The sequence below is a fragment of the Hyaena hyaena genome, unplaced genomic scaffold (genome assembly GCF_003009895.1).
Source record: "Hyaena hyaena isolate Hyena2069 unplaced genomic scaffold, ASM300989v1 scaffold_632, whole genome shotgun sequence".
NCBI classification, from domain to species: Eukaryota; Metazoa; Chordata; class Mammalia; order Carnivora; family Hyaenidae; genus Hyaena; species Hyaena hyaena.
In genome coordinates, this window is record NW_024081263.1 from 922,649 (window position 1) to 935,002 (window position 12,354).

Here is a 12,354-nt window from a genome sequence, read left to right on the forward strand (position 1 = left end):
TGAATGGTCACAGCACAGAATTCAGACCTGTGAGGCACCCCCACTTGATGTGACCTCGTTAAGTGACCTCGTTAGATGTTTGGACACCTTCAGTCAAGTTCTGTCTCTTTAAAAAAGTGTGGTTGTTAAAATAAATAAATAAATAGTGGTTAATTTGTAATGAATTAACAATTTGTAGTGAATTAATGAATGGGCTTAGGGAGCTCTAAGAATCCTCCTTGTATGCAAAATGTATGATCAGCTGCTCTGTCCCAAACCTAACAGTTCTGATCAAAAGAGCCATGGCCTTGCTCTTGCCTTTGTTGATTGCTGTTCAGTTACATCTTAGAAGAGGGAAAGAAAAATAGGACAGCCAATACATAAGATAGTTTGAAATAACACTGGGTTTTTTTTTTTAATTTTTAAATATTTTATTTATTTTTGAGAGAGCGTGAGCAGGGCAGGGTCAGAGAGAGAGGAAGACACAGACTCCAAAGACAGGCTCCAGGGTCTGTGCTAGCTGTCAGCACAGAGCCCGACGCAGGGCTTGAACCCATGAACTGTGAAATCATGACCTGAGCTGCAGTCGGATGCTTAACCAACTGAGCCACACAGGCACCCCAAGAAATAACACAGTGGTTTTCAACCAGCAGTGACTTTCCCCCCCAGAGATCATTTAGCAGTCCCTGGAAACGTTTTTGGTTACAATTTTGGGGGTGCTTATGCTGCTGGCATCCAGTGGGAAGACCCTACGATGCACAGGACAGCTCCCTCCACCTCTCTCCAATGAATCGTTCAGCCCAAAATGTCAATAGTTCTAAGTTGAAGACACCCTGAGATCTATGAGAAATGCCAGTATAGAACAAGAATTGATAAGAAGGTGGTCAGGGAAAGCATCTCTGAGGAGGTGACATTTGAGCTAAGATGAGGAGACCTGGAGGCTGAGGAAGAGCCGATGGGATGAAATGGGAGTCAATCATATTTTGGAGTAGACACAACAGGGTGAGCGGATGGAGGGGATGTGGGGGTTAGTGAAGGGGAGATAAAGAACATTCCAGTGGGTGCAGTAGGGAATCATATTGGATGGTGTGAGTCTGAAATGCCTCCCCGACAGCCAAGGAGTCAAGAAGAGGCAGTGTGGCATGGGGTTGCCTGAGTCCCCACTTACTAGCTGTGTGACCTTGAGAATATCACCTAACCTGCTGCGGTTCAGTCTCTCCATCTGTAAAAGAGGGAACATGCTAGTAACCACTTCTGCCTTAAGATTGTTACTACATATAAAGCACTTGGAATGCTGCCTGGCGCCAGTGACCAGCCGGTCAGGCTGGGGACAGGGAATCCGTTGTCACCATGGCATCGGAATCCCAGGTACCAGATGAGAGCCTTTCAGTAGAAAGTGTGAATTGGAATTTCTAGAGAGTCGGGGGCTCACACAAATTAGCAAAGAGGGTGGAAGTAGTGGCCAAGAAGAGAGCTAGTGCTTCTTTTCCAGGGGTTGCCCAAATCTACCCCCCCCCCCCGCCGAGTCGCCACAGGAAAGGGGCTCGGGGGAGCCAGCCTGAGTCCTGGAGACAGTGCTCTCTCGGACAACCCTGCCACAGGCCTGCTCACAGGGCCTCGGGGACCTTCCCCATCTGTGCCTCCATTTATTTTGTTTAATGCTTATTTATTTATTTGGGGGGAGGTGCAGAGAGAGAGAATCCCAAGCAGGCTCTGCACTGTCAGCATAGAGCCTGATGCGTGGCTCGAACTCGGGACCCTGTGAGATTATGACCTCAGCTGAAATCAAGAGTCAACCCTCAACTGACTGAGCCACCCAGGCGCCCCTGTACCTTCACTTGATACGACCTCCTTAGGTGTTTGGACACCTTCAGTCAGGTTCTCCTGTCTCTTTAGGACTGTGATTATTAATTTGGAGGCTAATAAATGGGCTTAGGGAGTCTAAGAATTTCCCCCTGGAGACTGTACGCAAGACGTGTATAAGGCAACTCATTAGAGGAAAGCTTCAACAGATTCTCAGAACGGTTGGGAGATGCAGTAAAATTTTAAAAAACTCTTCAAGTTGACTAGGGTGTTCTTTGACATGCTCCACATTGTGCTGATTTTTAAGTTTGTACCATTTCTTAAGAACACATACACATGCAGGGGCGCCTGGGTGGCTCAGTTGGTTAAGCGTCTGACTTTGGCTCAGGTCATGATCTCACTGTTGATGGGTTCGAGCCTCGTGTCGGGCTCTGTGCTGACAGCCAGCTCAGAGCCTGGATCCTGCTTCGGATTCTGTGTCTCCCTCTCTCTCTGACCCTCCCCTGCTCACGCTGTCTCTCTCTCTCAGAAATAAATAAATCATTAAAAAATTAAAAAAAAAAGAACACACATGCAAAAATAGAAAGTCTAAAATTGTTTAATCAATTTATAAATATCAAGGAAAGTGCCATTAAATTTTTTTAAGGTTTATTCATTTTTCAGAGACAGAGACAGAATGGGGGTCGGGGGAGGGCAGAGAGAGGGAGACACAGAATCCAAAGCAGGCTCCAGGCTCTGAGCTGTCAGCACAGAGCCCCACGCAGGGCTTGAACTCAGACTGTGGGATCATGACCTGAGCTGAAGTCAGACACCTAACCGACTGAGCCACGCAGGGGCCCCTAAAGAAATTTTAAGACTGGGGCCCCTGGCTGGCTCATATGCAACTCTCACACCCAGGGTTGTAAGTTCAAAGGGCCATGTTGGACATAGAGTTTATTTTTTTTTAATCTTTTAAAAAATTTTTTTAAGAGTTAAAAGGGGGATGTAAAATGGGAGGATGTTATAAGCCTTTGAACATTATCTGACAATGTGTAATATAACAGTTTTGTGAAAACATCAAATTTAAAATGTATGCACAGGGAAAGAATACTCTTCCCTTGACCTCACTCTGCCTGTCTTCAAAGTCAGTGATTCTCTGTGGACCCTTCCACTTCCCTCCACCTCTGCCGTGGCAGCCACCAGTGCCCAAACCCCCTCTAGCTCTTGCCTGAAGGATCGCAGAGAGCCTTCTTCCAGTTTTCCCCAGTAGACTATGAATTCATGAAGCCAAGGGCCATCTCTGATTCTATCATTGTAGATTGAGTGCTCAATAAACATAAACAAATGGACACATGGCCTCCCAGGAGCAAAGGTAAGTCCAAGTTCTTATGGCGCCTGCAGTGTCCGTCTCCCGCGCTTGTATTGAAGAGGCAGGGTTAACAGTGGGCTGAGGGTGAAGGAGCCACGCCCCACTTGCCTTGGCTTCAGAGGAGAACAGGGCTGCTGCTGACTGCAGACCCGCCTGAGGAATCACCCCTGCCACCAGATTGTTCTGGGGCACTTGGTTGCAGCCTCGGCAGAAGGCGCCACCTGCTCAGCTATGGGGCTGTGCCTGCCCAAGGTTGGGTCTGGCAGAATTTGGAGAAGGTTCAGATCGAAAGAAAGTGAATTCTGCTTTTGCCCCTGTATTCGTTTTTATTGCTGTTGAACCCAATGACCACAAACTCAGTGGCTTAAAACAAAACATCTTATTATCTTATGGTCCTGCAGGCCAAATGTCTGAAGCAGGTCTCACTGTGCTAAAATCAAGCTGGGTCCACAGGGCTGCGTTCTGTTCTGGAGGCTCAAAGAATCTGTTTCCTTGCCTTTTCCAGCTTCTAGAGGCCACCCACACCCATCTGATGACCCCCTTCCATCTTCAAAGCTAGGAAGGGTTCATCCATCTCTCACATGCTCCATCACTCTGACGCTAGCTCCTCCTCCCTCTGTCCCTTGATAAGGACCTTTGTGATTAGACACCCACTAGATAATCCCAGATAACCTCTCCTTCCCCAAACCCTTAATTTAACCATATCTGCGAAGTACCTTTTGCCATGTAAGGCAACACATTGAGAAGTTCTGAGAAGTAGCACAGGAGTACCTTTATTGGGGGCAGTATTCTGCTGGCCACACCCCCTTACTTCAGTCCTCCCTGGAGGCTCTGGATTTACATACGGGGACCGGTAGAAACTGCTTGTCTATTAACATCAGGGACACAATGCTGAGAACCTTATTCTTTAAAATCATAGATTATGGAAATTTTGCTAGTTGAAAGCCTGTCAGTGGGAACAGAAGGTCCCGCCCGGTCATTTTGACACAGCGACACGGCCTCTATTTCCAGCCCGGGAGTAGAGCTTCAGTGAAGGAGGTTTCGAACAGAATATTCCACATTTATATTAATGTAGTTTCCAAGGAAACGGGACTCAAGTCCTTTTTCAGCTCAGGCCTGATCATCAATTCTTTTCATACGGCCGGAGTTCGCTTTGAGCCTACAAAAGAACTGCTTCATTTACATTTTAGATACACTGGCCTCAGTCTCTCTCTGTCACCCGAGTTTAGGAATCGGAACCCTCGAAAACGCCCTTCTGTGTGAAGGGCGCACGGTGGGTGACGGACGGCGCGAACGGCAAGATGTAGGTGGGTTGGGGATGGATGGTACAGTCGAGGAGGCGCGGCAGGGAGCGGAGCCCCGGGATGCGAGGGGAACCCCGGGATGCGAGGGGAACACAGCCCTAAAGACCACCCTGAGACTTCTGGGCCGGGCGCACAGAGTGTGCCGGTTCTCACCACCGCCGCATAAGCTCATTAGTCCCCAGTTAACAGAAAAGGAGACTCCAAGCAACTGGCCTCAAGTCATCAAGTCGGGAACTGGCGAGCAGGGATCCCAATCCAGTTCTTCGGACTCCAAAGCCTGTGCTTGGGATCCGCAGCACGTCCCGGGGGGAGGGGCGCCACCACCCTACCGCACTACCTCCCACCCACTAACCGAGACCGCCTTCCGGCGGGTAAAACGGCAGACAGGCCGGAGTCGGGGAGGAAAAAGAGACCACGCCCATATTGAAATCCAGACTTGTATGTGGACCAATCCCAAGGAAAAAAATCATTGGCGGGGCGGGGTTATGTAAAACACACGGTGCCGGTACAGGCAGACCATGGAGCAAAGAGCACTATTTAAGGTGTTTTTTTAAAAGAAATATAACTATTATTATAAAGTAAGGGTAATGAAACGTTAAGTTTAAGAAAGCTTGCACTTTTTGATGCAATCTAATCATTAGGATATAAAAGTCGCCACAACCTGAAAAGCTATAGTAAGGGTAAGGGTTGCCGGGAGGCGACTGCAAGGGTATCGCTTCTCGGCCTTTTGGCTAAGATCAAGTGTAGTATCTGTTCTTATCAGTTTAATATCTGATACGTCCTCTATCCGAGGACAATATATTAAATGGATTTTTGGAGCAGGGAGATGGAATAGGAGCTTGCTCCGTCCACTCCACGCATCGACCTGGTATTGCAGTACTTCCAGGAACGGTGCACCCCCTCCGGGGGAACAACATGGTTTTAAAAAAAGACTTTGTATTTAGCTTTTCCTTTTTCTAGCTTGTTATATTATTTTAACTTCCGATGAACTTGAATGAAAAAACACTCTCCTATTGTGACTAGCGTTTTTATAGTGTACTTGAGTATGTAACGGGAAGAAAGGTATTTTTTTCTGTAATGTTTGCGAGTATGTTTCTCCCCTATGTTTTTCATTTATTTATTTTTTTTTTATAGATGTGTTTTTCGCACTTTGCGTGTTTTTACTTACCTAAGAGAACGGCAGCTTTTATTTTTTAGGAATGTTTAAGATTCGTAGGTTACTTTGTTGGGGGTTGTAGGAGTGCTTTGTTTGGTTTTGCTAAGCTCTCTCCGTTTTATCCGGGGAACTTCCCTGGGTCGGACCTGTCTAGCGTAAGCCCCAGGTGTGTCCCCGACCTTAACGTTGACGGGAGACCGCCCAACAGAGGGATGTCTCATAAAAGATTAGTTTAAAGGAAGGACTTTGGGGCAAGGTGAAGTTTAGGTTTGATTTAACGTTGTGATAGGCTCAATACAACGTAGGACAGTGCGTGTGGGCAGAGGTCAATCTCAAGTGTACGCTGGAAGTAGGCAGGGAGGGTGCTTGTCTCGTTGGTTAATACAACGTTTGTATAAATGTGGAATGTTGTGCTCAGGACTCTCATTCACAGCTCTGCAGGTGAGCCGGAAACCGAGGCGGTGCTTCTCCATAGAGGCCTTGTGCAGGCAAGAGTGGAGTTGGGATGCCTTTTTCTTACGGATAGAATTCCAGAGGACCAAACTTCTAGGTACTCTAATTTCAGAGAACAAAATCTCTGTAAGAAAACAGTAGTCCTTCACAGGAGGGGCTGCTACAACATTTTTAAGCAGCAGCTTGTCCCTGGGAGAAATACTGTTAATTCTGCAGAGTTTTTCTCAGTTGGAACTTTTACCATTACCAAACCTCAGTGTGAGGAAATAAAAACGACGCCCCTACCTCCACTTTCCAGGTTTCTGTTTTAAGATCGTCGGTTTCATTTTCCCCGTGTTTCATTTTGTTTTACGCTCGAGGTTGAAGCCTCATTAGTGATTTTTTTTTTTCTTAAGTGTGGTCTTCTTTCTTGTCTTGTACAGAAAACATACTACATGATTCTTTAGATCTCCACAAGCATCTCCAGAGTTCGTCTTTGTAAAGCAAAACCAGCGGGAGCAGGCAGGGGATCAGGGGGTCTTTAGTCTTCTTTTTTTTAAAGTTTGTATTTATTTAAGTGATCGCTACACCCATCGTGGGGCTAGAACTCACGATCCAGAGATCAAAAGTCACAAACTCCTTCCACCCAGCCAGCCAGCGGCCCTTCTTCCGGCCTCTTAGACTCGAAGAGCCTTCTTCCGGATCAAACGCGGCGCGCGCTGGTGACGTAACGCTGCGCCGGAAGTGCGAGCCGCGGGCTGGCGGGCTCAGTTATGGCGGCTGCTGGGGCACGCTGGAACCATGTGTGGGTGGGCACGGACACTGGGATCCTGAAAGGTGGGTGGCCGGGCCCAGCGTCGGGAAGTGGGGGGGGGAGGTGACCCTCGCTCGCGACCCCGGCGCGACTGACGCCCCCCCTCCCGCAGGGGTGAACCTTCAGCGCAAAGAGGCAGCGAACTTCACGGCGGCAGGACAGCCGCGGCGCGAGGAGGCGGTGAGCGCCCTGTGCTGGGGCGCGGGCGGCGAGACTCAGGTGAGCGGCCGCTTTGGTCGATCCCGATCTGAGGGTCTAGGGTACGGCAGCCTCGCTCTGGTCCTCATCCTGCCCTCTTCTGCCCGCAGATCCTGGTGGGGTGCGCCGACAAGACAGTGAGGTACTTCAGCACCGAGGAGGGCAGATTCCAGGGCCACAGGCACTGCCCCGGCGGCGAGGGTGCGTTCCGAGGCCTCGCCCAGGTCGACGGGTAAGACCGAGCCCCTCGCTGAACGCCTAGGTCGTAGGGAGAGCGTGGAGGCTCTCGCAGGACTGCCGAATAACCGCGATCAATCCTTAGGGACACAGGCCTGGGCCGAGTGACAGGCCAGGTGCTATTGAACACCTGCTTATAAATAGGCATTGGGCGAAATGCAAGGGCGGCAGGTAAGCCAGATACACGCAGTACCTACCTTCATGGAGTTTACATCTCCAGGGGTATTTCTCCTGGCCCCGTAGCCTTTTGAATGACCCTGAGCAAGTCATTGGATAGTTGAGTGTGTTTGGAAATGGAGACTAACCACCGGCAACAATATGGTGGAAGTTCCCAAAGGAAAGGGTGGCAAAGTGCGGGTAGCTTTCTTCCAAAGAGGGAGAAGGCTGTGAACAGGCTGTGTAGGTTTGGTGGCATTCTGACAACTGACTAGTAGAAGTGTCTGCATAGGTGAGACATTTGAATTGGGCCGTGAAGGGTGGGTAGAAGTTTTGAAAGGAAGAGAAAGGAGTAAGCGCATTCTAGAAAGAGACTACTGCCTGGGCCGAGGCCAGGGATGGGCGTCAGGCTATATGGTCATTTCAGGCAAAGGTAAACAGCATTTGGGGGGTTGAGACTGAGGGCACATTTTAATACAAGATAGGCAAGGTGGGTAGTGATTAACTGTGAAGGCCTTTCAGGGCCAGACAGAGATTTGCCCTTGTGATTTGCAGGTGGCTTTGAGCGAGGAGGGGTGTGGAGAATGGATTGGAAAGAGCGGTTGGGAAGCTGTTCCCAAAGCCCAGGCAAGCGCCGCAACAGCTTGAACCCAGGCGGGGAGGGTGGGCAGATGTGAGAAAGAACATGGGCTCAGGCTCCACAGACCCGGGGAGAGGCTTGCTTGGGCTCTTCCTTAGGGAGAGACTGACATTAAGTATCTGGGACGCCCAACAGGGAACTTGAGAGACGGCGCTAGTGTTTGTTTGACTTTGGCCAGACCCACACTTTAGACCAGTCTCACTTCCGCTCTTTCAGAGCTACTGATCCTGCCCCCTGGTGATCCACCCAAGGTTCAGAAAAACTGACAGGGGCAGCACCCCCCTCCCCCCAGAGCTGCGGACTAGCAAAGGCACTCTGCTTTGGAGTGTCACACACTTGACTTTCCAGCTCAGGTTCTGACATGTATAGCTGTGTGGGCAAATCTTTTCATTCCCCAGAGCTTCGGTTTCCTCACTTACAAAACTTATTACCCCCCCCCCCCCCCCCGTTGAGGATATTAAATAACAAGCATGCATGGAAGGAGGGAGTTTATTTAAGGTGAACCTGGGGGTGGGTGGACCACGGCCTAGAGAATGCTTTCGCACTTAAGTTTTTTTGTTGTTGCTGTTTACTGGATCCTCCCTCTGCCCACAGCACCCTCATCACATGCGTGGATTCTGGGATTGTCCGGGTCTGGCGTGACAATGACAAGGAGACATCCTCTGACCCAGTAAGGCTCCCCTGCTTTGCCAGTGATGGTCGGGGAAGATGGGGGCCCGCGTAGGAACCGAAGGGAGGGCTTTGGGGGAAGAGGACTGAGGACTCCGGAACTGACTCTCGTCTCCTGTTCCCTTCAGCTCCTGGAACTGAGTGTGGGTCCTGGGGTGTGCAGGATGCGCCAGGACCCAGCACGCCCGCACGTGGTTGCCACGGGGGGAAAAGAGAATGCTTTGAAGGTGTGGGACCTACAGGGGTCTGAGGAGCCTTTGTTCAGGGCCAAGAATGTGAGTGATGGGGTGGGAGGGGCTGGGGCTGAGGTTCAGGGAGGCTGAGGCCGCTGACTTAGGGGATGATGGCGAAGCTGAAGGAAAGGGCCTCTGAGCCTCCCGCACCCTGTCCCCCATCTACCCGGTCCCACCAGGTACGGAACGACTGGCTCGACCTGCGGGTTCCCATCTGGGACCAAGACATACAGTTCCTCCCTGGGTCTCAGAAGCTTGTCACCTGCACAGGGTACCGTCAGGTGAGGCACCACCCCACCCCTACCTTCTCCAGGGCTTAAGCAGCCTCCTGCAGAAACAACCTGCCTATTCGCACAGGCCAACCACCTCACAGTCCCGTGTCCCTGAGCTCCCAGAGGAAGCGTTTCCCCCAGCCAACCCAGCACCGTGGCTGAGCCAGAGACCTTCTGGTGCATTCCGGGATGAGTTTTCTGAACTGTGACCCTTCCTTCGCTTCCAATGTGGAAGGGAGGGGAGAAGGGAGTGTCCCTTTCATGGTAGAATCCCAGGGTCCAGATGTCCTGAGGACACTGGGCTGGGTTTCAGGAGACCTGGCTTCTGGTCTTGATGCGTGCGGCCTCTCTGATTTGCTTGGGGACCCGGGCCTGACCCGTTCCTCTGCATCCGCAGCTCCTCAGCTTTATAGGAGGCAGGCAGGGAGGGACGGCCTGACTGGGGGCCCTTATGGTCGGCCTCATTTGAAGTCCTCAGGCCTAGGCAGGGCTGGGTCGCCATGTTTGTCCCTTTTCCTTTGCTCCTGCACACTGACATCCAATCCTGGGGATATGTCGCTGTTCAAAACACACTACAAGGGCTTCCTCTCTCCTCTGTTGCTCAGGCTAAATTTCCCTGCCTGAAATTCCGTACTCTCTGAAAATTGGACTGGTTTCCTTTTTCATCCCAAGATGGGAGTATGGAGGGATGGAATGCTCACACATGCGGATCCTGGAAATGCTGCCAGCCCCCAACCTGGGAGACCTCTGTCCCCGAGCAGATCTCCTCTGCCCACACTCTTCCCTGACACTCAGAGTAAGAGGGGGTACATTTCAGATGAGAAGGTTTCTCTGAGAGTGGGTCATAAGTAAGAAAGCCGTGTATGAAGGAAGGGGGTGAAGGTGCGGAGAAGCCAGGGAGGGGCATGTGGCAGGAGGGGACTGTCACAAGGCTTTGGCGTTCTCCAGGTCCGAGTCTACGATCCAGCCTCTCCCCAGCGTCGGCCGGTCCTGGAGGCCACCTACGGAGAGTATCCACTTACAGCCATGACCCTCACGCCCGAGGGCAAGTAAGTGTTGCCAGGACCCAGGGTGGGGCTTGGAGAGGACCTTGGGAGGCTCCTGCTGACCCCCACCTGCCTCCGGTCTCCTCCTCAGTTCGGTGATCGTGGGGAACACTCATGGGCAGCTGGCAGAAATTGACCTTCGGCAAGGTGAGCGGACTAGGGAGCCTCGTGGAAGGGGAGGAGGTGGGAGGAATGGCAAGATTCCCTCTGAGGGGGTACGGTGGAGTGGTTGAGCCCTCCTTCAGTTGCCGACTGCCTGGGTTCAAATCCTGGTTTCACTGGAAGCTGTAGGGTCTTGGACAAATTACTTTAGGTCTCTGTGACACAGCTCCTTCACCTGTAAAACGGAGATATTAATGACAACTCCTGTCCCAACCTTATGCTGAGGTATAAGCATTGAAACATAAAGCGATTGAAGTGGTAAGCAATGGGTGTTGGCCAGCCAGCGAGTGCTGATGCCCCCCCTCCTCTAGGGCGCCTACTGGGCTGTCTGAAGGGGCTGGCGGGCAGTGTCCGAGGATTACAGTGCCACCCTTCGAAGCCCCTTCTAGCCTCTTGTGGCTTGGACAGAGTCTTGAGGGTACACAGGATCCGGAATCCACGGGGCCTAGAGCATAAGGTGAGAGCTGGCCGCCTCGGGTGCCCCAAGCCATGTTCCTGTTTCAATGTGCTGAGTTTCTTACGGCCCCTCGTCCTTTGCAGGTTTATCTCAAGTCTCAACTGAACTGCCTCCTCCTATCGGGCAGGGATAACTGGGAGGTAAGCCCTTGGGTCTCGGAGTGTGGGAGCAAGGGCTGAGGTGTGAGCATGTCTCTGTGGAGAGGAAAAAAGAAACAGCTGGAACCATCTGCCTGTCCGCCGAGTTACTTAAGTGCTCCGAGGGGGGTTAATAGTTAAAATCCTCACAGGGTCACATAGGAGCATGGATGGGAGTAGTATCCGGGAGCAGGAAATCAAAGTGCTTTTTTCCCAACTAGATCCTCCTTCCCCCGAGCCTCTGTCACTGCGCCCCTGCCTCTTACTAAGTTTTCTCCCACTCACCAGGATGAGCCCCAGGAGCCTCAGGAGGCTAAACAGGTGTCCCCAGAAGACACAGAGACAGATGAACTTTGGGCCTCCTTGGAGGCAGCCGCCAAGCGGAAGCTCCCTGATTCGGAGCCGCCCCCAGGGGCTGTGCAAACCAGACGGAGAAAAAAGCAGCGGCCTGGATCCACCAGCACCTGAAGAGCCTGTGTTCCCTTTGTAAATAAACAGCTCGACACCCACCATGACCCTGAGCCTTTTGTGATGGGAGAATGGGAAGAGGGGCGGCTGCTCCCAGCGCCGGTGCAGCGGGGTAGCTGACGTCACAAAAGCCAGGTCCGGAGCCTGGCGGGCTGGCGAGGGTGGCACGGAGTTCGGGGCCGCTCGGGGCCATGGGCTGCTGCCAAGACAAGGACTTTCAGACCTCCGAGGAGCAGGGCAAGGAGGCTGACTCAGACGAAGCCGAAGGTGGGACCCGAGACACACCAACGGGGCCCAGGGAGCGGGAGAAGGGGCTGCCCCGAAGGGGATCGCCCAGGAGGTTGGGCCGGGGAGAGCGGAGGGGAGCTCAGTGGCCTCGTCACCCCGCAGGCGCCGACGAGGTCGATATGGACGCACAAGACCCCAAGTCGAACGAAAGCCTTCTGATCACCGTGCTGTGGCGGCGGCTATCCCTGTTCAGCCGTCGGGGCTCTCGGTCAAACAAGAGGCTCTCGGCCCAGAGTCAAAAGCATGGGTTACCGCAGAGCAAGCGGGATGTGATCCTGGAGGAGCCAGAGAAGGGGTGACCCCAACCTGCTCTCAGTCTGCCCCAGCCTCCAGAGAATACAGTTTCCGAGTGTACCTTTCTAGAGTGCTCGTGTCTCCGCTGCTCAGCATTCTGGGCGCACTCGACACCGCGGGGGCTGCGGGCTCTTTAAGGCCCCTCCCCTGAGGCTGGCGCAGCCCCCTGGATCCCGGCTCCGGTTCCTCAGGGGCGGGGTGACGGGCGGCCTCGCCAATGGGAGGACGGAGTTTTCTCTTGCGTTTTGGTGGGAGGGCGTG

General features: G+C 52.3%; 2 protein-coding genes and 1 non-coding gene across 6 annotated transcripts; all 3 read left to right on the forward strand.

Annotated features, from left to right (window-relative positions):
• Positions 1 to 4,289: 4,289 nt before the first annotated feature.
• On the forward strand, positions 4,290 to 11,558 carry WDR74 (WD repeat domain 74). Of its 4 annotated transcripts, XM_039257697.1 has the most exons (12): positions 4,290 to 4,437; positions 6,024 to 6,078; positions 6,949 to 7,055; positions 7,145 to 7,235; positions 8,662 to 8,737; positions 8,865 to 9,011; positions 9,149 to 9,250; positions 10,190 to 10,290; positions 10,379 to 10,434; positions 10,761 to 10,906; positions 10,990 to 11,046; positions 11,332 to 11,558. In XM_039257697.1, the coding sequence occupies exons 6-12, from the start codon at positions 8,901 to 8,903 to the stop codon at positions 11,509 to 11,511; spliced, it is 753 nt and encodes a 250-aa protein (XP_039113628.1). In that variant the 5' UTR covers positions 4,290 to 4,437; positions 6,024 to 6,078; positions 6,949 to 7,055; positions 7,145 to 7,235; positions 8,662 to 8,737; positions 8,865 to 8,900; the 3' UTR covers positions 11,512 to 11,558. The 4 variants fall into 4 exon arrangements, with proteins under 4 accessions (XP_039113628.1, XP_039113626.1, XP_039113625.1 ...); XM_039257695.1 differs by lacking the exon at positions 4,290 to 4,437 and having other exon boundaries at positions 5,996 to 6,078; XM_039257694.1 differs by lacking the exons at positions 4,290 to 4,437; positions 6,024 to 6,078 and adding an exon at positions 6,634 to 6,859 and having other exon boundaries at positions 7,145 to 7,266.
• On the forward strand, positions 5,146 to 5,336 carry LOC120249222. Its single transcript, XR_005532802.1, has one exon. It is a non-coding gene; the product is annotated as a U2 spliceosomal RNA (small nuclear RNA).
• A 92-nt stretch (positions 11,559 to 11,650) lies between the features above and the next one.
• Positions 11,651 to 12,153, forward strand: LOC120249199 (testis-expressed protein 54-like). Its single transcript, XM_039257701.1, has 2 exons — positions 11,651 to 11,778; positions 11,902 to 12,153. The coding sequence occupies exons 1-2, from the start codon at positions 11,703 to 11,705 to the stop codon at positions 12,096 to 12,098; spliced, it is 273 nt and encodes a 90-aa protein (XP_039113632.1). The 5' UTR covers positions 11,651 to 11,702; the 3' UTR covers positions 12,099 to 12,153.
• Positions 12,154 to 12,354: the final 201 nt, after the last annotated feature.